Source organism: Indicator indicator, chromosome 2 (genome assembly GCF_027791375.1).
Source record: "Indicator indicator isolate 239-I01 chromosome 2, UM_Iind_1.1, whole genome shotgun sequence".
Lineage (NCBI taxonomy): Eukaryota > Metazoa > Chordata > Aves > Piciformes > Indicatoridae > Indicator > Indicator indicator.
In genome coordinates, this window is record NC_072011.1 from 16,800,337 (window position 1) to 16,826,463 (window position 26,127).

Genomic DNA, 26,127 nt, shown 5'->3' on the forward strand with positions numbered 1-26,127 from the left:
GTGGAAACAAAGGAGACAAGAGATAGGCATAATCATTTTATTTCTTTAACAAATGCAATTTCACAGGAAATTACTCAGTTGAAAGGCAAAAAACCTGAGCAATTTTTTTAACACAATATATGTAATTTTCAAAGGCTGCTGTATTGTTTACCTGCTTTCATATTTTACTTGAAGAACATCTGCCAGAATTGAGCATGTTTAGAGCTTTCAATTTAATTTCAGTCAATGCAATTTGAAAGGACTGTCACTACAAACTTGGGGGCTTCTGCATCATACAAGATACCAAAACATCCGTTACAGCATATTTTCTACAAACTCCTAGGATTTCCAAAGGCTAGCATATCTACAACATCATCAGAAAATCCTGCTGAAGCATCAGTAAAAGCTAGCAAATTCATGATGGCCATTATTGGGTGGATGCAACACAATAGCTTTAGTGATTTTAAAGAAAATATGTTAATGTTTTACAGAGACAAAGAGCTACTACGAGTCAACATCTGCAGTTAAGCAAGCACAGGAAGAGATGCTATGCAACAACTCCTTTTAAAAAGGACTACCTCCCTTCTTCACAGAAGAGCAGAGTTTCCCACATTTCAGGCCTGGTTCAAGAAATGGGTTTCAGATGACATCTTTATGTACGAAAAACATTGAGGGCATACAGAATCTTATTTAGAGATGCCCAGAATTATTATATTTTGCATTATGTTTTCAGCTATTTGAGCTTGCACAAATTTAAATGGTATGAGGGAAGGAACAGTTTGGAGCCTTTCTTTGTTTCCTCTTTGTCTTGCTCAAAGCTATTCTCTCAATGGGTTCTGCCCTAGTCAGGGCAGGATTCTTCAAAGGGCATTCAGCTTTAGCTTGTCGATGATACTGCAAACACTATCATCAAAACCAGAGGGTCTATTGCCACGATTCATATCCTATTCACAGCAATAAATCATAAGGACTGAATCCAATGCCAGCAGGGAGTAGCATTGAAAGACTAGGTCACAGGATCACAGGATGTTAGGGGTTGCAAGGGACCTCTGGAGATCATTGAGTCCAACCCTCTGTCAGAGCAGGACCATATAACCTAGCACAGGTCACACAGGAACGCATCGAGATGGGTCTTGAAAGTCTCCAGAGGAGACTCAGAAAGGGAAAAAGCCATGGTAGGTCTCTCACCGCTGGCCAAGACCATCGCATACTGCAGAGAATAGAGCTTAAAATGCACCATGTAGCCAGCAGCTCTATTAATATTCCACCTGGACATTCCCACAGCTTTGTGCCTTTTAAAACTTCATGAAGATTTAAGCTCTGACAATCACTGTGTACTGCCAATTTTTCTTGCACATTCAAAAATAACTCAAAATCTAGGTTAATGACAAGGTAGCTATAAGAATAAATATTGTACCTCCCAAAATGGAAGATAATCCTTGCACCACACAACAGAGTTGAACTCATAATCATTTCACAGAAATATTCAAGATGAACTGAAAAGTTGTTTATCATTATAAAAGAAGAGCTTTTCTAACACTAACACTATCTGCATTAGATTTTTTTTTTTGTCAGTAATGAAGAAGTGGAGTTTTCAGTAATGACTCTTCTTCACAGGAAATAACAACCTTAAAAATCTTCATAAATGCCCTCCTTTCAGGTTTACCCACTGACACCAAATATCTGTTTTACTGCCAGCTAACCCCAAAGCCAAATATCTTCTATGTAAAACTAAAGGCAACAGCAAACTCTTTAGTCAATACCATGACACTTCTCCCTTTTCAGTATAAAGCTCATGTAAAATACTTTGTTCAATCACTATTTTAAATAATCCAGTGTCAGACACCTTGCAGATGGGTCAGTGGCTTTTAGAAAAGAGAGCAGATGATCAGCGTGGTCCACACCTCAAGAGGCATGCAACACACACATTGCATTATCAGAAGACCATGGCACTTTCTTTTATATGAAGACAAAATACTATGTAGCTACATAACTAAAGATCAATGAAAAGGCTACCCAAGACCAGATTGTCTGCAAAAGTTATACTACTTTAAGTTTTTGCGTTTAGAAATGCCTGATTTAGGAAGCTTTTTCTCAAAGCATTTTTGCATGTAATGTATTACTGATCTCTTTTTAGATCCTTAAGCATTAGCAAAATAATAACAATTAAATAGGTATAAATAAACTGGTCTTCTTAAGTTACAGCCATCACTGACTTGAAGTAATTGGATTATTTAATCCATTACCCTAGAGGATGTATATAATAAATCAGTAGCTAGGACAGAGATTAGGAATGTTCAGTGTAAAAAAAAAAAAAAAAAATCACAAAAGCTACTGTAATTTGTGGCTACCTTCTACACTGCAGAGGTAAATCAGATACACTTATTCTTAGGAAAGAACATAAAAGTGTTATTTATACTACCTGGCTGCAACAGTTTAATTTTCACATCATTACACACACACACATACAAATCACTGGTAAGTTCTTTGATAATTCGTTATCAAACTTACACCTTGTGATTTTAATAACATCCCATCCCAGCACTTAAAGTGAAAAAGGCAAAACAAAACAAAATAAACAAGACAAATACTTGAGTTCCAGTTGTAGTCTTTCCATGAAGCTCTGTAGTTTAAAACCCACCATGCCAGTAAGTAAAAATGCACACCCTTGTGCAATGTCATATAGAATAGATTAAAATTATGTACTTACCTTTTCAGCAGCCATCAGACATGTGGAAGTACATTGTTTCCAAGAGATGAGTAGCACTCTTCTTATTTATCTTTTCTTAAAGAAAACTGGTGGCTGTTCTCCACCCCCCTTCCTTCCTTTGGGCACTGAAATTAGACAGAAATGTACAGAACATCCTCAGAACAGCGAAGAGCAAATGCACTCAAAAAATACCTCTAGCGTTACAGCAGCTTTTGCCAAGACTATGGTTTTGTTAACAGCAACTAGCAATCAAAGAAAAGTTACTCTAACATTAATCCCATTAATTTTCTGACATTAAAAAGAGAACTCAGCACAAGAACCTATAAATGCTGATTTGTATCATCAAAATATGCTCAGTCTCCAAACCACACACAGGAAGAGAAGCGGCTTTGAGTTCTATATACTTTGTTTTTTATTGACACTACAGATGTGAAAATACTAACCTCAATGTCCCCAGGACTCACACAGAAAACTCTCTTTGTGTTATAACCAGTTATTTCCTGTAAAAAGAAGTTTTCTAATTAGGTCTGAACAACAAATTTTCAACAAATAGTTGAAAATGTAAAATAATTCAATTTTTTATGTATCTTCAAAAAGAATAAAATTATTTTACCTCACCACTAAAAATCTGATTTCAGATAAAAATTAAAAGTTAAAATATTGGTTGCATTGGATATCCCAGTTCATTCTATTATAGAACCAACTGTAAGTAATGAAGTTCAAAACTGAAAACAGGCTGAAAGAATTGGGGCTGTTCAGCCTGGAGAAGGCTCTGGGGAGACCTTATAGCTACATTTCAGTATATGAAGGGGACCTACAGGAAGGCTTCTAGCACTAGGACAAGGGGAAATGGTTTTAAACGGGAGCAGGGTAGATTTAGGTTGCCATAAGGAGGAAGTTCTTTACAATGAGAGTGGTAAAATACTGGAAGAGGTTGCCCAGGGATGTTGTTGAGGCCCAGTCTCTGGAGACATTCAAGATCAGACTTGACGAGGCTCTGGGCAGCCTGATCTGTTTGGAGGTGTCACTGTTCACTGCATGGGGGTTGGACAAGATGACCTTTGAGAGGCCCTTCCAACCCAATGCTATCTGTGAATATTATTACATCCAAATTATTTCAAAGTCTGAAAAAGAGAGGCTGTTCTTGCAGGTTAATTATCTTGCTTATTCCTGGGTCTACCAGACAGACTACATACACTGCAGAAGCCCTTCTTGGTGTTTTGGGTGGTTTAAGAAATAGTGGATTTAGTTAGATAAAATTAAACAAAGCATTGCAGTGGTCACATGGCAAAACTAATCATCCCACCATTTTATAACCTCATTAAGTTAATAGGTTCAAACATTTCCACCTCAGCTGTATCACTAAAGGAAAAGCAACTTTTAGTTTGGGCACAAAGCTGAGCCCAACAAAGAATATTTGGATGATCTGGATTTTCATTTTAGGCAAAACTTTAACAAAGTGGAAGACCATAAATAATCTTGGGATTTTAGCTACCTACAGTAACAGATTTGTAGTATCTGAAAGCCAGGGTAAGGAAAAGTAGTACGGGTGAGCTGGCAGTAAGGCTATTTAACCAAAGCCTTAATTGTCACTTTCTTTTCATGGTATTTTTCCCTCTCATCCCTAGATGTGGAGAACCGTCTCAGTGTTTTTTATGCATTAAGAATGTAACCAAGTTACAGCCTTTTATTCTTTTGTCTAAACAAGCACAGCTTTCTGAGCCTTCCTACAGGCCTCACTTTTTTTCTCTTCCTGAGCAGCAGAACAGCAAGTGCAGGGCTTAGAGTGAGGTAAAGGGTGAGCTCGGCAGTCAGCCATAGCTTCACCACAGCCCAGTGGGGCAGGAAGAGCAGGTGCTGCCCACAGGGTGCCCACGCAATCCCAAAGTGAGATGATCAGTCAGTGTTATCACCTTTTTCAGGAAGCTGGGTTGGATATTTGACTGGTGACAAGGCGAAACTGCAGGGCCAAGGTCCATCCCAGAGACAGCCCTGGAGCAGAATGCATAGGGATGGAGGCCACAGCTGAGGCCTGTCTGTGCACTCAGGCCCTGAAGCCATACTCATTCAACCTTCTTGAAACACACCACCTACAACTGGACACAGTATTGTTCCTTGTCAGGTCTTACTGCACAAAGTGCAATAGGAATGGTGCTTCCCCTGTCCTGCAAGCTATACCCCATTTACAAGTCCCAATACAGCATTCTGTTTTTTAACAGCAGCATACGGCATAGAGGTAAATCGTAACTAATGCACCCCCTTACTACCTTGTCTTTAGTCAAGTTAGCTGGTTCTGCCCTGTCTGCATAGATAGAGCTGGTTATTCCTGCCTCAGTATACGCCTTTGTGGTTGCCCCATTACAATTTTCATCAAGATATTTTCTCCTTTTCTCAGCCTATTTCCCCAGTTCATCCAAGCCACTATGAACCTGAACAGAACCTTCCACTCTCCAGAGCAGTTCTCAGAAGTTGGTATCACCAGCACTTTGTACAACCTGTAAACACCATGTACACATACTCAACAAAACCCATAAACGGTAAAATGTATGCCTTTTAATTTCATTGTCTATATTCTGACTGTTAAAAATAAGTGTCTTTCTTTTCCTGGGCATACATGACAGACTCTGGCCTTCTTTCCAGCTGTTTCCAGAAACAAGATCCAATTGTGGATCTCCTCCATCCCAGGGCAGGACCCCTTGGACCCACCTCTCCGCGGGCACGCCTGCTGAACGCAAACAATAAGCTAATTCAGCGGAAAACACAGCTGTGTCGAGCAACCTTCCCTCTCAACCCCAGGCTTTGGGGCATTTCACAATGCCGTACCGGCCCCACTACCGCCCCGAGCGGCATCTCCTCGCCGGACCATCGGCGAGGCGCTTCCACACAGTCGCTGTGGAAACCGCGCCATCTTCGAGGGCGCTGAGCAGATCGCGCCCCGTAGCGCCGGCGACGCAACCCGTTGCTACACGCCCGAGACGCGCGGAGCCCATTACATAGGGGCAACGAGGCCATTAGGGTGGTGCAGGAGCGCGTGAGCGCGCAGCCGGCCACTCGAGCTGGGAGGCGCCGGGCAGTACAGCACCCGGGCACAGCCAGGCGCGCAGGCGTAAGGCGCCGGAAGGTTTCGGTGGTCCGGCGGCGTCGCCGCCCCCACAGTGCGCAAGTGCCACGAGGCCGCTGGAGCCGGGGCGCAGGCGCAGTGTGGGCAGCGGCCGGCGCTTGGGGCGGTGGCCGTGAGGGGGCGGTGCCGGCGTGTCGGTTGTGGAGTGAGGGGCTGCACCGGGAAGATGGACGACTTCCAGTCGGGGGAGGAGGTAACGGGCTGGGGCGGCGGGGGTAGGAGTAGCGCAGGTACAGGGCTGCCTCTGGTTTCTCCTTTCGGGAGGCTGGGGGCTGGCGGAAGATCTTAGGCAATACCTGTTCCCCCACGACCCCACCCCTCGGTCTACCCCGGCAAGCCTGGAGCCGCTGTTGGTGCCGCCACCCGCCCCTCACCGCCCAGATCTCCTGCCGCCCTCTCGCGCGGTGACGCCGGAGGTTGGCGGTTGCTGAGCCGCGCGTCCCGGAAAACGGCTGGAGACAGGCCCAGCCTTTGTTCCTGCCGCCCGACCGTTCGGGGCTGCTGCCTCTTGGGGCGGGCCGGCGTGAACGGAGCTGGCTGCAGGCCGTGCTGACTTCGGGTGTTCGCTGGACACCTCTTCCCTGGCGTCGACTCACGCCTGTCTACCCCGAAAGCTGCCGCTGAAAATAACTTAGAAAAATAACTTAGAAAATGCTCGAGGAGCATCGTGGCTTCTGACTTTACCACCAGGACCAATCAGTATGCTGTGGTTATTGTTTTACAGTTTTGGATAGCTCGCCTGTTACAGGCACAGTAATTAGGCCTTACACCCCATTAACGAAGATACAAAGTCTGATAAAATCGAGGGTCTTTATCATGCGAAGGGACTGCCCAGCAAGTGGTGGTTTTGCAGAGGGGCAATTTTTCTGAGCTGTGACAGTTCGCTGCGTTGTTCATAAAGAGCTGCGCTGTGACTTGGTCAGACAATAGCAGAGCAGTATTGGTGGTGAAGGTATGTCAGGCTTGTGCTATTCTAAAAGCCTTGACCTGATTGCTATTGTTACACATTTGCAGGTATTTTAAAAAAAGAAATATTATTAACATACTTGAACATCATTCTTATAGCTGTTTTCAAAAAACATCTTCAGAATTACTAAAACACAGTACTGCTTTGCAGTTTGCATTTGTTGCCTGGGAGCAGCCCTTTTAAACAGGGTATTTGAAACATTGCATCTGCTTCCCTTGTTCCAGAGGGGTAGTGCAGGCAAGTCATAAAACTTCTGAATTTTTTCCCCTTTATTATTTAATACAGTGTTTCTATAATCTTAGTAAAAGGTGGATTGGTAGTGCTGTATTACTACAGCATGAAACTAGATATCAAAACTTTGTTCTGTTTTGTCATGCATCTGAATCCATGCATAGTCATCCCAAAAATGGTCAAGAACTAACAGCAGTTCTAGAACAAACTCTCAAATCTATCATTGGCTCTTTTCCACTTGTTTCTATACAAATCTGATACCTGAATACCTTTGAGAACGCGGATTTAATTCAGTTTACTTTGGTGAGCCATATTTGTGCAGAGCAGAGTTCTAGACTTTGTGATGAGAAATCCATATACAGTTTACCATCTTACCTGACAGCATGCTTCATGTCTGCCAGCACGTCTGGCAAGTGTATTTTTCACTTAGGCTCTATAGGAAAGGGTACTTTGATAATTACAGCTTTTATTTGATTAAAACCAGTGGCGCATCTAAGTACCTGTAAAATTCACTACTGTGAAAACAAATGAGGTGCGTGGCTCGCTGTGCAGGATCCCACCTGTCTGTGCTCCCTGGCTGTTTGAGTGGCTGTGAGGGGTGTTGGGCTGCTGTCAGCACTGGTGGCAGCTTGTTTTAGCTACCGTACGTGGGAGGCAGCAGTAGCTGAGGGATTAAAACAGGAAAACGTAATAACCATACAAGTAAGCCCATGGTGGTAATAAGATTAGTAAAATGTTTGGGCCTTCTCTGCCCCAATTCCCTGTCATCTCTGTTCCCCAGAGCCTGAGAGAAGACTGAAGGTGATGGGAATTCCAGCAAGCTAGATTGCCCTTTTGGTTTCCAAGGAGCATTTTCCTTCCTATCCCCAGCTGAGATTGTCAGGACAGCTTTGCCATGAACTATGATTTGATCTTTTGTCTTCTTCAGTGCTCTGGAGATCTCAGTGTTCAGACATGAAACCGATGTGTTCTCTGCCACCCCGCTGTGTATTGTGGATATTAATGCTCATTGTGAAATGGAAATATGTATGTACAGAAGTGCTATGCATATTATTTAAAAAACTTCCGAGTTAAAATTTGAATGCTTTGACTCAGTCTTAGTTATCTTTGTTACTTTCCTAAGAGTATTAGCTTGACTGGGTTCAGGTAGCCAAGAGTACATATGAGCAGTTAAAGAAAGACTTGGTATCTTCTGTCTTGGAAGACATCTGACAAGCATAAATTAAGCCTCTAGTGCACGTTCTTAACAAAGCTTGAACTCTGTAAACAGAAGAATGTATCCACTGATTATTTGACATTGTACTTTTTTTTGTAGCCTTCCTTTGTTGTTGATGAAGTCAGTAGCATCATTAAAGAGGTAAACTAACATTTTCATGTTGTTGATGTGAAAGCATAGTATGTTGTACAAAAGACATTAAAAGAAACTCTGATAACTGATATGTAATAGATTTATAGATAGGCTGCTATCAAAGTATAGATAATTATTGATTTAACCAATGTACATACTTGAAGTGGAAACGATACCCAGCTTTAGTTGTGGCATGTATTACAAATCTAAAAGATAATTAAAATGATTTCATGTGTGTCTATATAGTTGCAGTGTATCCCTAATAAAATTTCTAAGGGAATGTTTTATGTTAAATTCTACAGAGATAGATTTTAAGTAATTTAGGTAATGTTTTTTATAGTCTGCCTATATATGCATGTTTCTGTTTTCTTTTGAGATGCTTTTACTCCAGAAAGAGGTGCTGTTTGTTTGAAATGATTGCACTGTTCTTGTTGATGTCTAGAATTAATTTCCAGAGGAATTTGGTTTTTGTGTCCAGAATTATTCTTGTAAACTAGTGCAATCTTGTTGCAAAACCAGTTTTGGTCAGACTCAGCAAAGTGAATACATTTGATTTAATGTGTGCTCCTGTCTCTTCTGAATCTGAAATGATTTCCTGCTTGGTTTTTTTGTATGATTTCTGTGAGGAAAGAAATGTATCAATGAAAAGCATGCACCTTTACTTTATTTATGTCTTAAGGGGGAAACTGTCCTGGTAAGTAAAATGGATTATTTGGCTGAAAGCTTTGTGTAACAAGAAACTACATGGATGTTTTGGAGTTTTGTTTCCCAAAAATTATTTTGCTGAAAATTCTGAAGTTTATTTCCATAGAAGAATGTGTGTGAATTAGCCATTGTTTGGAGTATTTTTTCAGTCTCTCCAGAAGTGTTTAAATGCAAAACGCTCTTCGTAACTCTGGCTTCAGAACATTGAGACAGGAGTTACAAATAATCAAACTATCACAAAATGAAAAGAGGATGGAACCTCTGATAATTTTCTTTATGCCTGGTTCAAACTCTAACCTGCAAGATGTTTAGTAATTGAAAACACTTCCAACAGTCAGTATGGACAAACAGTATTTAGGATTTTTTTTCTGTGGGTATGAGGTCTCATCTTGGGTGCTCCGTGTAGAAGTAGGTAAATGGATGTCTTGTAGATTGACAACAGTGCAGCTTATTTTAATGTTTGTCATCAACAGGCCATAGAAAGTGCGATAGGTGGCAACGCCTACCAGCACAGCAAAGTGAACCAATGGACAACAAGTGTGGTGGAACAAACACTAAGCCAGCTCACGAAACTGGGGAAACCTTTCAAGTACATTGGTGAGCTCAACTTTCTCTTTTCTTTTAAAGCTGGCATAGTCAAGTGCACTGATGGGTGAGTGAAGATCTTACCAAGAACAACGTCTGTAAACTACTCATGTATAGATATGTATGTGTGTATATATGTATTATGCTAATCAAAAACGTTTGTGATAAATTAACAAAAGCTTCTCTACTGACTAACAGTGACCTGTGTGATTATGCAGAAGAATGGTGCTGGGCTACATACAGCAAGCTCTTGCTTTTGGGACAACTCCAGTGATGGTAAGGAACAAAGCTGTTGGATTTTTCAACTTGCAACTTTAATGCTAGTCCCCTTAAGGCTAGGCAGCTTACTTTTTCTTTTTTCTTTTTTTTTTTTTTTCCCCAAGTGCTGTAGTTTTGGAGTAATGGCCTACTGTTTGGTATTTATTCAGCTGTGATGGTAACTCTGCTATATATGAAATATTTAGCTGGTGTGAAAGTTTGATTCTTAATGTAAACTGTTACAAGTATGCATATAAGGGCATACATCTAATCGCTGTAACTTTCTTCTGTCTCTGAAAGCCTTTTTTGTATTTGTAGGAACCTGCACTGTGAGATGGGAGAATAAGACCATGTACTGTATTGTCAGTGCCTTTGGACTTGCAATATAATTGCCTTGAAATCAGTCATCCTTCTCTTTTCTACTCCAGCAGCTGATTCCATCTCTACTCAGACTGTGAATACACCGAACAACTTCTGGTTTTTAATGTACTTTTAAACTTTTTTTAATTATTATTTTCAAATGTAGAAACGTGATATGCTGTTAACGTGGTTTATGTTTGTACTTAGTATTGTATCAGTGTTGCCATACTGTCTTAACACTTCAAGAACTTCTCTTCAAGGTGCTAATACTGAAATCTGCTGCAGTGTGAACACTTTCTATAGATTTCTTTTTTAAGACCAATATAAATGAGATGCTGACTTTCACACTTCGTACTTTTGGTTTGCATTAAATTATTGAAATTCATAACTATTGGTGTGACTCATTTAAACTTAACTCTTATTTTGAAAAAAAAGTTCCAGTTCTTTTAATTCTCTTTAGGGTAGTTGAAAGGCGTACCAGAATACAAAGCATTCCTTAATTTTGCTGGTCACTATAAAATTGCAAGAAAATGAGATGATGCTTATCAGAAAGTGACTTGGCAATGGTTTGGGGACCTGCTTAATGTGATTGCATGGTATTTAAGGCATGGAACAGTAAGAGTAATAACTGTCTTCATGAAATAAAAACAGGTAAGTTTTTTCACATTCTAGAAGTGTCCAGCAAGCTTTACACAGCTAGTCATTCACTACTACACCCAATTATGTGTTAAGTAGGTCTTGAACTTACCTGCTCACTTCTACATTGGTTCTTTTTGTAGCAAGTATGATGAGTTCTGATAGTTGGTGAAACATGATCATTTCTGAAAGGGGGAAAAACTGCTGCAAGCCTACACAACTGAAGTAAGTCTCCTGCCTTCAAGAGTCGAGCTGCAGGGGAGGAACAATTAAAACAAGTTTTCAGCATGGGCATATTTTTTTACTTTTCTTTTTCCTTTTGTCAGCTAATTAGAGAAATGGGGAGCATGCTCTGAATTTCAGACTACCTCTGCTATGCTGCTTCTGTAAGCAGTAGCTGTTAGTGATGGTGAAAAAATTACTGGCAGAGCAAGTCTGGGAAGAGTATTCCTGGGACAGAGTCAGTCTGAGTGACCTGCATTTGCTTATATGTAGGAAACCCTGTTTGTTTTCAGAATCTGGGTCTTGACTAAAGCAGTTTAGAATGAGGTGACTGCTGATAAAACAGGATATTTCCAGGATCTGGAAATAGTGAAAAATCAAATGACAGGATTTTTTTTTCATAGTGCTGGGTGCACAAGGGTGCTCTCCGTGCCAGTTTTACTCTGTGTCCAAACAGACTGTAGAAAACCTAGTGCTAGGCCAAGCCTCGACCCTCTTTCTTCCTCTCCCTTTCTGCTGTCAGTAGACCAGAAGAAGTGATCAGCAGGTTTGGGCTTGGTACGTTGGAGACAATACAACTGTAAGGCTTAAATATTTCTGCTAACATACCAGTTTCAAAACATCTCTCTAAACTCATCTCCTTCATGACAGGCTACTTCATTGGAGAATGCCAGTTCCCCTTTGCAAAATGTCTAGCATATTTCTTAGGAAAATTAGCAACCTGTCCATCCACCTTCAAGCTTAGGCAATATCATCAAAACCAACCCAAAGCGTAATCCCCTGCTTAATCTGTGCTGATACAACCTCCTGAATCCCATCCTTACGCAATTAACCAAGTTCAGATACACATAAGGAAATACTTCTGCACTGTATATGCGTAAGTTATGAAAATGGTACAGCTAATAACTCATACAATCATAGAATGGTCTGGGTTGGAAGGGACCCCTAGTGCAACCCCCTCTGCAGTAAGCAGGGGCATCTTCAACTAGATCAGGCTGCCCACAGCCCTGTCAAGCCTCACTTTGAGTATCTCCAGGGATGGGTCATCAACCACCCGCCTGGGCAACCTGTTCCAGTGTTCCACCACCTTCATAGTAAAGAACCTGTTCCTAACATCCCATCTAAATCTGCTCTTCTCTAGTTTGAAGCCATCAGCCCTCATCCTGTCACTGCAGGCTTCTGTAAACGGTCTGTCTCCATCCTTCGGTACTGGAAGGCTGCTATTAGGTCTTCCTGGAGCCTCCTCTTAACCAGGCTGAACAACCTCAGCTCCCTGAGCCGGTCATCACAGCAGAGGTGCTCCAACCCCCTGTAGGAAAATAAACCCAGAATACAATATAAAGATATAAAACTTTATTATGAACATACTTAATAATGATTATGCAAATGAATTGTTAAGAAGCTCAATACCCAACTTTTGCTTGAAGTAAAATACTAGTTCTTCCTTCATATTACATATTAGCATGAAGTTTTCCAACATAAATGGATAATTCGCTGTCATTAACGCATCTTCTAGATACACAGAATATTTAACATATGTTCTCATGCACACTTTCTCAAAGCAGTATTAATTACAGCTTCTTATTAAACAGAGCATTTATCTTACACGTCTTTATACCATTTTGGTATACAATTTTTCCATGTTTTCATTTTACATATTTACAAACTTCTGAGAAAAACCTTACAGTAATGCAAAGGTTATTACTGGTATAAGCAAAAGGAAATAGGGGAAAAATTAGGTGACTACAGATACAAAGTTGTCTTTTGGCTCAGAGAAAGACAACAGATAAAAGTCTTCCCTAGATGGAACCATCCTCCCATTTTCCTCAGTATTAGTGTCATGGGTCTGTTGCACTAGCTGCTCCTTACTAGTGTTAAGCCTTATGCTGCTGCTTCTTTGTAAGTCTTAGGAAAGTTTCCAGTCAATTCAAACACCCAACTGTATTTTTATAGCAAATACTACCATGAATGGCGCACATGCAGTCATTGATTTCTTAAAAGTCTCTCTTGATCACTGTGTACATGGAAGTCTTGCAGTTATTTTATAGATGGCATTTCCTTTAGAGTAGGACTACTGTATGCTCTGATGCCTTTTTGTATGCTTTTCTCTTTTTATACAGCTCCACTAGTGATGGAGGTACTTAATTACTTTAGCAGTAATGAAAGGAAGGGCAGGCTAGTTTCTTGTCCAGGTATCTTCTGTTTCACCCTTAAGTTACATTACTCAGAGGTAAATTTATGTCACTTACTTTCAAACTGCTTTCAATCCATACTGTATTCTTGGAAGAACCAGTTTCAGACTGTGGTAAAAAACATCAATATATTTTGCAGACTAGTCAAATCAAACATCTTGTCTCTTCAACACAATTTAGAACCAAATGAATGAAACATTATGAGGGCCCAAAACATCTGAATATATAAGGGTCGTATAAATAACAATTCTTGAAGACCTAATTCCTTACCCCTATTACTCCAATGGAAGTCAAAAGAATTTGGAGTATGCAAAGGATTCTTAGTTGGCTCAGCTCCCAGGTCTGACTATGCAAATTCAAACAGCTGTAAACCTCAAGAGAGTCACCTGGGAAACAGTAAAAATGAGCATGGCCTTTCCACTTTCAGGATTAAAAAAAAAAAAAACCAAAAACATCTTCCATATTTGCTAAAGAAGTCTAAAAGGAAGTGCTAAAAGTACAGTTTATTACAGTTCACTGGGAGAAAAAAACCAAAACACTAACATCTTTAATATTTTCTGATATGTTCTTCTCAAATGAAAATAATTAATTAATAAATTAAAGGGGAGAAACCTTCCCCTCCGCCCCTGCAGTTTCCTTGCTTTAGCCATACAGTAGTACTTTGGCTTCTAAAAAACAAATGATCACTGGTATCACAAGTTTTAAATATCAAATGCTCTCAAAAATTTCACAGGTCTTCAAAATTTTAGAAAGTGTTCTCTCTCTCTCTCTCATACAGAGTATTTACCACACTTGTCTTTCGTAGAGCACCGATGTAATCTGAACTATTCTAGGATAGGAAGGATGCAACCACATGAAGCATTTCCTTTGGTCCTCTCTAAACAAACTGCTATCCTGGGAAGTCTTCATGATCTCCAGCTGCTGCCAAGAAGTTATCACAATGGGAACAGTCTAGAATAGAGCAGAACAAATCTACTTTTCTCCCAATACGATTCAGCAAGTCTAGTAGGATTTCATTGCACTCTTCTACTTAAACTGCCTTGATGATGAGCACAGTTTTCTAGTGTGAGCCAGCACCATTTTCTAATACATTAAGAGGAGTTTTGATAATCTTCTAGAGCAGCAGGCCAGAAAAATTTTACAAGAGTAAATCACAGTTACAAATACATGAATAAAACCCAAAACTTTCAGACAGGTCAAGTACATAAAAACAAAAGTATTAGAAACAAACAGCATTCACTTAAATAAACAACAGAATAATAATGTAAGAGAAAACCAACTTCTAAGTAAAGAAGCAGCAGCATTGTACTAGGAATACTTAATTCCCATATAAAATCTGCTCCAGCACAGACTGGAATACAGATAATCACAAAATGTGCCTGTAAAAGTTGCAATCAGTATAGGTGACAACTGTGGTATGAAAGCTGAACTACAGACAGAACATGCTCAAAAGCTAACTCTCACACATGTTCAATCCATGAGCAACCAAAATTGTTCCTAGGGTGTCAATTAACTATCTATTAATACAACTTAAGGAAAAATTCGGATGTGGAAAAAGCCTCTGGAAATTAAATGTTTGGAAATTTGAAATAGTAATTCTCTAATAAACTTTCATACTGTATTCTCTGTAAGTGTAACAATCTCCTCCAGCATATTAAAAAAAAACCAAAACAAAACAGAAAGAAGAGTACTGGCTTCCTTCTGAGATTTGTTGCTGCCTAAGTATTTCCATTTGAAAGGGCTGTTTAAAACAAAATAAAACCAAACCCTTTGGTTGTGGCAGTAAAGCATGTTATTAAACACATTATACAAGTAATTTTGTACCACTGAGGTGATTTTTGTTGCACTTAATTTAAAAAAAAATGTCCTTAAGTCTATATAACTTCTTCAAAGGAAGAATGGAAAGCTGTATTTCTTGCATTAAAGGAAAAAAAAAGAAGAGAAAAACCCCTAACACGTTTCATTCCCTGCCAATTTTAAAATTAGTGTATAATCAGAGACACTTCTAGATGGAAATAGACTTAAAAGATTTTAGTCCACAAGCATCCTGCTATCAGGCATTTTACAAGATGTATAAAAAAATCATGTTTTAAGTTTTCACCATAATCTTTTCAAGCATTTCAGTTTTAACTTTGTAAACAGAAACAGAAGCAAGATGTCCTTCCTGGGAGTTGGTGTTCAGATGACAGCAGACTGTAAGGAAGCCAAGGAAGTTGTCCATCTAGGAAACCTTCAAAATTGGTTTAATTCCAGCTGAACAAGTCTGTCTGCATCAAAATCAATCACTGTCTGATTCCTCTTTATACTTGGCTCTAATAGCTTGACCATTCTGAAGTGGCATTTCTTCATAGTCACTCCTGTGAAACATAATTGTTAAAACTTCTGAACATGGTGTTCAAATACAAAGTTCAAAATATACAGGAAAGTTCTAAACTACATTGAGGCATCAGACTGTTATTTGGGCAATACACTGGTAGTATCTGTTTTTATTCCTTGTTGAGATAGGAGCTATATATATATATATATATATATATACACATGATTTCTTTCCAGAGGATGATCCATAATAGAAGTTATTACAGTAACTACAAGCCACTTTTCACAAGGACTTGTATAGAAGCAAGTTGCTACTACTACTACTCATCTAAATAAACAAAAGCAAGCTATCTCAGCCTAGCACAAACTTGTCCAGGTTACTGCAGCATTAACCCCACCCTCACTGTTCCAGACACTCTAGTGTCTTTGGTAAGAGATGAAAACATCTGGGGCAGATAATGAGTTTGTTCAATGTCCAGCACACAGACACCTGATCAAGATGCATTTTAACCCCTCCTATAATTCTTATATTACATGAGCTCACACAAGTCCAGGAAGCTATGCTAGATTTGATTGTTCTTATTTCAGAACACTTAAGAACTATTCTCCTTCCCTGAAGCATTTACTTATGAGCTGCCTCTGTGCTAACTTCACCCAGCTCCTGCAATCCATTCTGGTTTGAAGTCTTTTCCTTTCATAGCTCTTGCTGCCTTCACTCCATTACCTTCCCAGCATCCTGATACTTTCTTACCTGTTTGTATCAGTGCCATGGCAATCCCATTTAGAAACCGAAAGAAAAAAACCCAAATAACATGCATTCTCATTGCATCATTGCATTTCATTTTCAGAATAAGGCTGTATTTCTGATCCTTAGAATAAAAATGTACAAATCTTTCACTTATTTAGTGAATATGGAAAAAAACATTACAAAAATAACACAAAAAGTAACTCTCCATAGGCATTTTATAGTCTTACCCATAAATCACATCATCATCTGAATCATTCAGCATAGAAAAAGCAGGATTGTCTTTCAACTGTGATTCTGGAAAATAAAATTAAGAGTTAATTTGTCACATTAAATAAAGAATCATAGAATCGTTTTAGTTGGAAAAGAGCTTTAAGATCATCAAGTTGAATCCCACCATTATCTAACTAGCCTGGTGCTAAACCATGTCCCTTAGCACCACATCTATGCATCTTTTAAACACCTCTAGGGATAGGGATTCAATCACCTCTCTGGGAAGCCTATTCCAGTGTTTGAGAACCCTTTCAGTGAATAAGTCTAAACCACCCCGGTGCAATTTGAGGCCATTTCCTCTTACTACTTGTTATTACGGAGAAGAGACTGACACCCATCTCACTACAACCTCTATTCAGGTAGCTGTAGAGAGCAGTAAGGTCTCCCCTTAGCACGTAGTCTAAACAACCCCTGTTGCCTCAGTTGCTCCTCATAAGACCCATGGTCCAGACTCTTCACCAGCTTCGTTTCTCTTCTCTGGACCTGCTCCAGCATCTCAATGTCCTTCTTGTAGTGAGAGGCCCAAAACTAAAAACTACTCAAGGTGTGCCTCACCAGTGCTGAGTACAGGGGAACAATCACTTCCTTGGTCCTGCTTGTAATATTATTCTCAATAGAGGCCAGGATGCTGTTTGCCTTCTTGGCCACATGAGCACGCTACTGGCTCCATATTCAGCCAGCTGTTGAAATACAGAGATGTGGCTGTACTTCAAACTCAACACTGCAGCAACAGACTTGACAACTTCCAAGGCAGTCATGACTACAATTCAACAAAACTGTATCCAAATAGGAATTCTCTCCTTTAAATTCTTCACCCTTCAGCCACAACATAATAGTATTCTTAAGAGTTAAGGAGATGAAATAACTCTCATTTTTAGATAGATATTGTCCGTGTTGTACAAGTGGATTTCCTCCCTTCTGCAGTTTGCTGTGTCATATTATTTTAATCTGCACATAAGAGTAATTAAGTCAGATCTTGTTCTTCTTAATCATTCAGAACGTATGTTCATATGTCTTTAAAAAGCAGACTTCTTTAACTTCTTGGTTGTTTCTAAGATACAAATATAGTAGACCAAAGTTGTAATCCCTTCTATGCAAGTCAGTGATTAGCCAGTTATTTTTCATTGTTGTAACAGATGAAGGAAGGACTTGTACCTTTACGGCGAGGTGAAAGGAAACACATACTTTCCATTGAATATACGACAATTTCCTCTACTTTCCATTGGTTATGTGACAATGTCCTCTACTTTCCATTGGCTACATGACAATTTACTTTTGTTTTAAGGCCTTCACTTCTTGTGTAATCAGCACTGCTTAGCTGCAGTTCATATTTATATGCAAGTAAAACGCAGTCCAGCAATTTGCCATAAAATCTTTTTCCTGTCAGCTTTTTATTTTCTGCCTTCTTGCAACTCAACAGCAGGTTTTTAACTTCATCCTCATTTGGCCATTTCTCTTGTCTTTCTTAACGGAAACCCAGCAATATCCTGTAGTCATTCCATCCAAATAAATTCTAAGAAGTTTAGAGAAAGGACCAGCTCTACCACTCACTGCCTTCCTCCTGCATACTCCAGCATATGTGACTGGACAGAGTGCTAGATAATCTCAGCTAGATTCCCTTTCATATGAAAAGTTGGATCAGATGCTCTTTCTCAGTTCCTTCCAACCTGAGCTACTCTTTGATTCTGTATTTTAAACTCAACAGTTAAAGCTGAGAACACAGTGTATTTATTTTACAGATCTTTACCTATTAAAAAGGAATAAAGCTTTATAATCATTATGTGAGACAGACTGCATCCTCTACATAGGGATGAAAAAACAGGTGCCATTAATTGCCTTTATTTCCCTTTACATAGGCCCTGTGGAATCCTCTCCCCAAAGCAAGTTCCCCAAAATTCCTCCCATGTTAGAGAGCAGCTCTTCTCCTACTTTTCTAACAGCATGTTACGTATTTCAGAGTCCACTTTGCCAGCACACCGATATATTAACCTTTGTTAGAACAAAGTATAAATGAAGAAGAAAGTATAAATGAAGTATTGTTGCTCCTTAAGGATTATGAGTCAGTAAAAAGTTAGTGGATTATATGCGAACATCATATTATCAGCTTGATCTTAGTGCATAGGAATTCAAGTCTAGCTAATCAGTTGTATACATTTTATACATTAGTTCCATACTAATTTGCTCAGTGGAGCTGCTTCTTATGTTAACTGAAAACCAATTGAAACAGTAATGAGACAGACAAAATACCAAGTTGTTACACAGTATCTGCTAATAAGACAGCTCTTGTCATTTAAGTTTGCCAGAAAATTGCTTACACTTACCGTATAATGCATTCTTTGAGGGGGAGTACACAAAGGCTAATGTGTAGAGATAAAAGTTCAGTAAACCATAAAATGATAAGAATTCTGCTGGTAGTAAGTGTCAAGGATATTGCTCAATATAGTTCCATACATACTAACTTTGGAAACAAGACCCAAAGCATACACAAGCTGTTTCAATGAAAACATTTAATTTACTTAATTAATAAGTTTGAGAGCATGAACACCTAAACAAAACTGCATGTTTAAAACTCAAAGACAACTAATGTACTTAAGTTATTTCAAGGTAAAGCTCCCACTGGAGACAAAGCGTTAACACAAGTAACATTTGCTGAGGTAAGATCTACTTTTGAGTGGTGGAGTGCATGATAAATTGAATAGTTCTGCCTGCAATTCTAAAAGAAAGCTGAATAAGGAGGGTGTTCAGGTATTGGGGTTTTTTGTTTGTTTGTTTGTGGGGTTTTGTTTGTTTTGTTGTTTTGATTTTTTTCAAAAAAGTTCTTCCTTGGCACTGCAATTGAGAAGGAAGAGAAAGGACTACCTGTAGATAGAAATCTGAATGCAATTATTTTGGGTCAGTCACACAGGCACTTTCAGAAATAGAATCAACTAGGATCTTATACATAGTTCAGGTCCAGAAATACAGTTTGTAATCCTGTTTGGCAACAAACATAAGAAATAGTCTCTCTCAAGTCACATAAATTCTCTACTATGACCTCTTTCACATGTAGTCTTGGATCAATACCAAAACATATTTTGAGTGGTTTTTAAACTATTAATTTATCAAATATTTTGGTACACCCCATGCTGATAGGTAAGCAGAAAACTGAATTCATGCGGCAAACGCAGCCAAATTTGTCACAACAGCTTGTTAAAATTACTTGAATGCATGCCTATTTACACCTTCATTCTTTCTGAAGAGTATAAATGCAGCTGTGATTTATGTGATGTAAACAAATTAGACTGGAACCATCTCAGTTCATAATTTTTAAAAAGAGCCATTACAAAATGCTGACATGAAACCTCAATCAAAATGGACTGAACTTCAGAAGCCCACCTAGAAGTCAAAGGTCTCAACACTTAGGTACATCTTTTTTAAATACCTTCTGCATGAAAACAACATTCCTATGTGAGCAGTATCACAACACAAGGATATAATTCTGATAATGAGTCGACAGCTCAGCAACAAAGTTGTCCTGTAGAACTTGTGCTCCAAAGCGTAGGTAGAGTATAACAATGCTGTGGAGACAAGTTAAAGCTTATAGATATACTGTGTCTTTAAACCACAAAATTGAAATGGTAGCTTGATAGAAACATGTAGGAGAAAAATAACTATGGCAACATGCTGACCCTGTATTTCCAAACACATTTGCTTTCATAATTCTAAATAAAAAATAGTTATTTTGTGATTAAAAGTCAGGAATTGAGTAAAGCAGAAATACCCCCCCCCACACACACAATCTATTTCCCTCAGATCTCATCCATTACAGATAATCCAGAAGTCACAGCAACTTGAAATAACTCCATGGAGTGGGGGAGACAAGTATTAACAATAGGCTAAGAAACTAAATCTAAACTTCTGCTTTGACTAAGTGAAGCTTACAACGCTCCGAAAGAGATGAATGGTGCACTGCGGACCACTCAGCAGTACAGTCTCTCTACAGTGAACCTCTAAACCTTCCAGTGTGTTGCTGTGGTAGGAGAAATAATACAAGATTAGCTCTAAAAGCCTCAAGAAGGACTGAAAATTTAAGAAATCCTTGCCATAACAATCATATCAGAAGACATTTCTCAGTTTTAGTGACAATTTTATTCTCAACAAAATGTAGTCAAAGCCCCGTAAAAAAGGTTATGAAAGTTACAATCAAAAGCCTTACCTAATGACAAGCACTACAAAGGTTAACGCAGTTAAGAATTTTAACCTGAGATCTGAAAAAGATTGAGAAAAGTTACTAGTGAATTTACACCTACATCTAGGAGAAGCAAGCCTGTTTGGGGAAGAATCAAAAAATACTCCTTACCAACATAAGGCATGTTACGAAGTTCTGAGCATGCCCTCACTATCAGGAACAAAAGGTAGAGAATGTATGTGGTTGCCACCACAAGGAAGAAGATTTTCATTCCCTGTAAGAAGAGAGTGAGTTTTTATTTTTTAGAGAAATAATTATTCCCCAAAGCATAAGAACAGTCCCCATGAACAGTCCATTTATTCAGGGAAGGTAGGCTCATGAAAGAAAGTACAAAACGAGGTTGGCTATACATCAAGGTAGGTTTTTTGGGAATATAAAGAAAGGGTGTTTAATAGAAGTTATGATTTTGTTCACTGAGTTTACAGTGAGCTGAATATCAATGATTTTCTAAAAACACAGATCCTGAGAATAACACAAGGATCTGTGTAAATCATATCCTCCTTCACAACAAGGAAGTCTGAAATATGCTAGAGCAGAGCATCTTGGAAGGAGTAAAGATGTACAAAACTGACTTAGTAAGCAGTTTAAAATTTTCTTTCAATCCCAACAGTTTTGCAACCATGACTAAACTTGTGGTGTTGAGTCTTCATATTTTGCAAGACTATTTACTTTTCTCATTGAGATGGAGCTCAACATGGCCTATGCATGATCTAAAGCAAAATTAGAGGTACTCTAGTCAGAATATGACCATCTAATCAGCATTTCCTATTTTCTGAACTGTGTTACAGATTTTATTATAAGAATGAATCCCACCCTCCTTGGTATTGCCTAACCCCACCTGACAATTTAATAGCAAGTAAACATTTCTGACTTACCTGGAAATTACCTGTGTCAACCCTGTACTGATATGTAGGATCATGTACTTCATTAACACTAGAAAAGATTCAAAATGAAAAAGTGACACTTACACCATTATGAAAGACAAGGTCAAAAAGCCATACTGACCAAGAAACCCACAAACAAACAAAAGGTTTAAAGTGACTATGCAGAGTATATAACTACAGGCCTTGGCTGTATAAATTGGTGCAATGCCACTGATTCCATGACAATTTACAGTACATAACGTTCTCCTTCTCAAAACCAATTATGATGGAATATGGAGGATTTCAGTTGTGAGCATGTCTTAGCTCCCCCTTTTTAGAAAATGTATAATCTTGTTAGTTCCTAAAAGCCTTCAGGATTTCGTGCTTCATTTTTTCCCTTGGTGATAGGAATTATATTTAAGAAATTACTGAGGTGTAAGCCCTTCCCTCATAACAATTCTGCTGATGGACATTAGCATGAGCATTTCCTGCAACTGCACTGCTTTCTGCAGCATGGCAAAGGTTAGAAGTTGTCTTCCTTCTGAGAAGTAAAATAAGAGACAAATACTTGAGACTAAAATGGATTAGAAACTACAAATGTACCAAAATTAAGGAAGTTTTCTGGGTGACATCTTTGTTAACGCAACTAATTGGAAAAGAAGAAATACTAAACAGAGCAAAAGAACACAGCTTTGAGGAGAGATAGCATAGCTTTATTGTCAGTGTCAATACCAATTGTGCAGGTTTAATAGTTGTCTGGTCAAACTGTGTAAGAGTTAACCACAGAGAAAATTGTTGCTTCAAATACTAAAATTTAGGGAACCATAACATTTACAAAGCAGTGACTTCTAGATCTCACTCTTATTTATAAAATTATGAACTACTTGATCCATAGAGAATTCTGTTTTCAAATCAGTCACAATATTGCAAAACAGAAAGATGTACAAATCTGAACTCTGTTCTTGTATCGCAATCAGAGCATTAAGAAACAGATACCACTGATTATAATCAATCTTCTCATTCTTGATCTCTCAGCTGTTACTTTTGCATTAAATTTTAAACTACTTACGTTTGCCATATTCCCAGTGTAACAGAGGCCAGCCACAACAGTCCAACAATAAAGAATTTGGGCAGATAAAAAGTTAAGCACTTCCTTTCCCCCTGTTGAGAAATAACAGTGTGGTGAAGGAGTGAACCCACATTTCAGGTTTCTTTAATTCTTGACAGAATAAAATAATCATAATCTTTGTTTCGTTCTGCATGAACTAGATTAAGAAAGTCACCTGTATTTTTATCTGCACGAGTGATTACAGAAGACATAAAATTGTATCATCATTTGTTTTAGTAAGATGCAGTAGGTTCAGAGCATTCTGTTTATAGGGTCCCATGTATTTTACTGATACTGCAAATATAGGAATACACTCCAGATTTCGTATTTATCTTATGGAGTATTTTCAAGTTGTTTAAAAAATGATCAACCCCCATGAACAGCAGTAAAACCCTTCATGCAAGAACACAGCATAACAGCATTATAATTCTGAAGACTCTTGCAATACGGCGGATTGTCTCATTCAGGCATGGTAGCTTCAAGACAATCCACCACAAAACATTTTAACTCACTTCATGTGTCACGTGGTACTTTAAGAATAAAATAAACGTCCCTTTTAAAGACATGTGAGTTAATTTTTGTCACCTTTTGAGAGAACTGAAGAAAAAAGTACTGTCTTTTCAGCAAGTAGCAGAAAACATTGCACCCTCACCTGCACTCTGATACCATGGTAGACACAAAGCCAGAACAACAGCAATGCACACAGAAACAGTGACTGGAATAGATCATCCAGCATTCCAGGAAACCAGCTGTTCACCAGAAAAGAAAGGGGGAAAAATGGATCTGTAACAGAATAAGAAAAATACAGTTACACAGAGGGGAAAAAGCACAATCTTTTCTTTTATGAAAAGTAAAGCAGAATGTATCTTCTGAGAAACAAAAACCTCTAGACTTTTCAAATTACACCAATAAATTAAACTGAAGTTTGCTGTATCTTAAAAATTCACAAAGAAAATGTTACCTCCAGCAGCAATCCTCTATGCTGTAGAAACGGTCTGAAACGATTGCCAACACTTCTAGATTGTATGTTTTATCACTTTATACTAAACCACTGTTCTTGGTGATGACCTAAAATATTATCATGCAATGACTGAAGGGCAAAAATTCCTTTGGTACTGCTAAGGAATGCTAGAATTTGATGCAGTTTACTGGACTAAAAGTGGCCTCCATTTTTAACTAAAGCATGAGTCTCTGAAAAATGACTCAGCAGACAAACACAGAAACTGCATTCACACGTTGCTATTTGAAAGGTTCAGTGTAACTGCAGCCACCTATTCCGACCAGAACTTTAAACAAAAGCAATGACATTCACATGACCGAGAAGAATGATATCCACCTATTCATTATGCCCTTGAATTTGATACACTTCAAAGGGTTATTTGGTTCTTTTTACTTTTCCAAAGCCTTGTAAAAGCTGCTGGAAATGCAGACCAAACTCCTTTTTACCCTTTTTTTTTCCTTTCATATTAAAAAAAAAAAAGAAAAGAAAAAGCTTTTCTAAAAATTCCAGAATACAAGTACCATTGTAAAGTAGCAGGAGGGGAAGGAGAATGGACATCCATTTCTGTTCAATACCCCAGTCTCTCATGGAGAATTTCCGCAGGGAATGTGCAAACAGACACTATAAAACAACAATAAAAAATTCCAATGGAGGAATAGTTTTAAGGGTTTTACCACAGTTAAGAGGTAACACAGCACCTTGCAAATACTGTGGTCTTTCACAAGGTCTTTGGCACTGAGAACACTATAAAATAGCCACATCTCCTAGCTTTTACTTCTGCTTCATGTTTGCTGGCTTACCCCAACACAAAATTACTTGATTTCTCAAGCAAACTGAGAAGGAAACCAGGTAGTACTGTGCAAATTAACAACGTATGAAGAGTTGTTGCCTATTTACTGGTCACACACTACCAACAACTTCTACTTAAACTAACTTTTTAAAAAAACAGACTCCACATACCATTCATAGTTGCTGAGTGACATCATCTATATGAGGAAAATCCTATGCAAGTGTTCAGTACTTTAGCTTCCTTACTCTGAAACTTTTGCTTTTTAGATTTTATGTTGGGCTTTTTTTCTAAACACTTCCTTTCCAGAAGCCAAACCAGGTTGGAGGGGAGAGATAATCTAAACTGTAGCATGATTTAGGTGGTAAGGGACCTCTATAGGTCATCTGGCCCATCCTTACACAAAGGCAGTGATGACTTTAAAGTTAGATCATGTTTATATTCAGCTGAATTCTGCTCATTTTCAGAGATAGAGAGCCCACAGTCTGGGCATTCTGGGCATTCTGTTCCCATGTCTGAGCCTGCCTGTGATGCAAAAATATATTTTTTCTAGCATCTAATAATAATTTCCTTTGTTTAAGCCAAGTTCTTTTTGTTCAATTCAAAGTCAGTTTTAGAAAAACGAGTTTTCCTGCATCCTCTTTTCTTGACGTCCCTTCAATACCACTTGTAAAAACATAAAAGCAGCAACTACAGAAGTATTTTTAAAACATTTTTTACACTCTTTCAGCGATATCTCACCTTTGCTGCCTGAGGTTAAGTTCCTAAACACAGCACTACAGAGGAATCTTATCAGCTCCAGAAAATCTGAAACAAAATCTTACCGTGACCATAAAAGTAAGAACTACAAAGACGAATCGGAACCATATCTCCACTTGTGAAAAAGTTGGATTGTAGGTCTTCCACTAAGAAAACAGAAGAAAAACAGCCTGATGAACACCAACAATTAGCACTTTCTGCAGATACTGAAAAGTTCCCTGGCTTTTCAAAATGTAAAGATATAACCAAATTCCACCATGTTGCCATGGAAAGACAAAGACAAATTCATACTCATAGGACTATCTAAGGAAAAGTAACCAAAGCAATCTAATATTCCTGCTTCTCTTTTACCCTGGCCACTTCAGTAACATACCCATTCTGCTCTCCCATGTTAAAGCACTTCTAAGGACAAAAATCTAAGATTTAAACCAAGATGACCGTAAACCATTGTAATAATAAATAAATTGACAATTTTAGTTGCTGCAGGAAATCAGGGCTTTGGGTATAGGTATTTTGGTTTTGTGCGCAATTCAGCCTTAAAGGAAGCCTGCAAAGCAAGATAATAAATTTTACAACCGTAAGTGCTCAAACACTTTATCCTGTTTGAAATCTGGAACTAAGCAAAGGGGTTTTAAGTTTTTTTGGGATTCTTCCCCATAAATCTTATTTTTCATGGTGTGCTTTACACCATTAAAATATCACAAATATTAATATTCAGCAAGTTAGTATAAAAT

General features: G+C 38.6%; 2 protein-coding genes across 6 annotated transcripts in view; one reads left to right on the forward strand and one right to left on the reverse strand.

The window, feature by feature from the left end:
- Positions 1-5,976: 5,976 nt before the first annotated feature.
- Positions 5,977-10,481, forward strand: DYNLT1 (dynein light chain Tctex-type 1). Of its 2 annotated transcripts, XM_054396411.1 has the most exons (5): positions 5,977-6,003; positions 8,324-8,365; positions 9,535-9,658; positions 9,845-9,922; positions 10,223-10,481. In XM_054396411.1, exons 1-5 carry the CDS (start codon positions 5,977-5,979, stop codon positions 10,291-10,293), a joined length of 342 nt encoding a protein of 113 aa, XP_054252386.1. In that variant the 3' UTR covers positions 10,294-10,481. The 2 variants fall into 2 exon arrangements, with proteins under 2 accessions (XP_054252386.1, XP_054252393.1); XM_054396418.1 differs by lacking the exon at positions 8,324-8,365.
- A 5,111-nt stretch (positions 10,482-15,592) lies between these two features.
- The window catches only part of TMEM181 (transmembrane protein 181), a 34,644-nt gene continuing 24,109 nt past the window's right edge, over positions 15,593-26,127 (reverse strand). For 3 of the 4 annotated variants that reach the window (XM_054396375.1, XM_054396364.1, XM_054396386.1), the window contains exons 7-17: positions 25,459-25,539; positions 24,369-24,468; positions 23,500-23,630; positions 22,809-22,900; positions 21,752-21,809; positions 20,988-21,090; positions 20,844-20,895; positions 20,123-20,205; positions 18,970-19,059; positions 16,606-16,672; positions 15,593-15,671 (exon numbers count right to left, since the gene is read on the reverse strand). In XM_054396375.1, the coding sequence (XP_054252350.1) occupies positions 15,593-15,671; positions 16,606-16,672; positions 18,970-19,059; positions 20,123-20,205; positions 20,844-20,895; positions 20,988-21,090; positions 21,752-21,809; positions 22,809-22,900; positions 23,500-23,630; positions 24,369-24,468; positions 25,459-25,539 (936 nt within the window). The remainder of the gene's footprint in view (positions 15,672-16,605; positions 16,673-18,969; positions 19,060-20,122; positions 20,206-20,843; positions 20,896-20,987; positions 21,091-21,751; positions 21,810-22,808; positions 22,901-23,499; positions 23,631-24,368; positions 24,469-25,458; positions 25,540-26,127) is intronic. The other variant, XM_054396394.1, reaches the window with a different exon arrangement.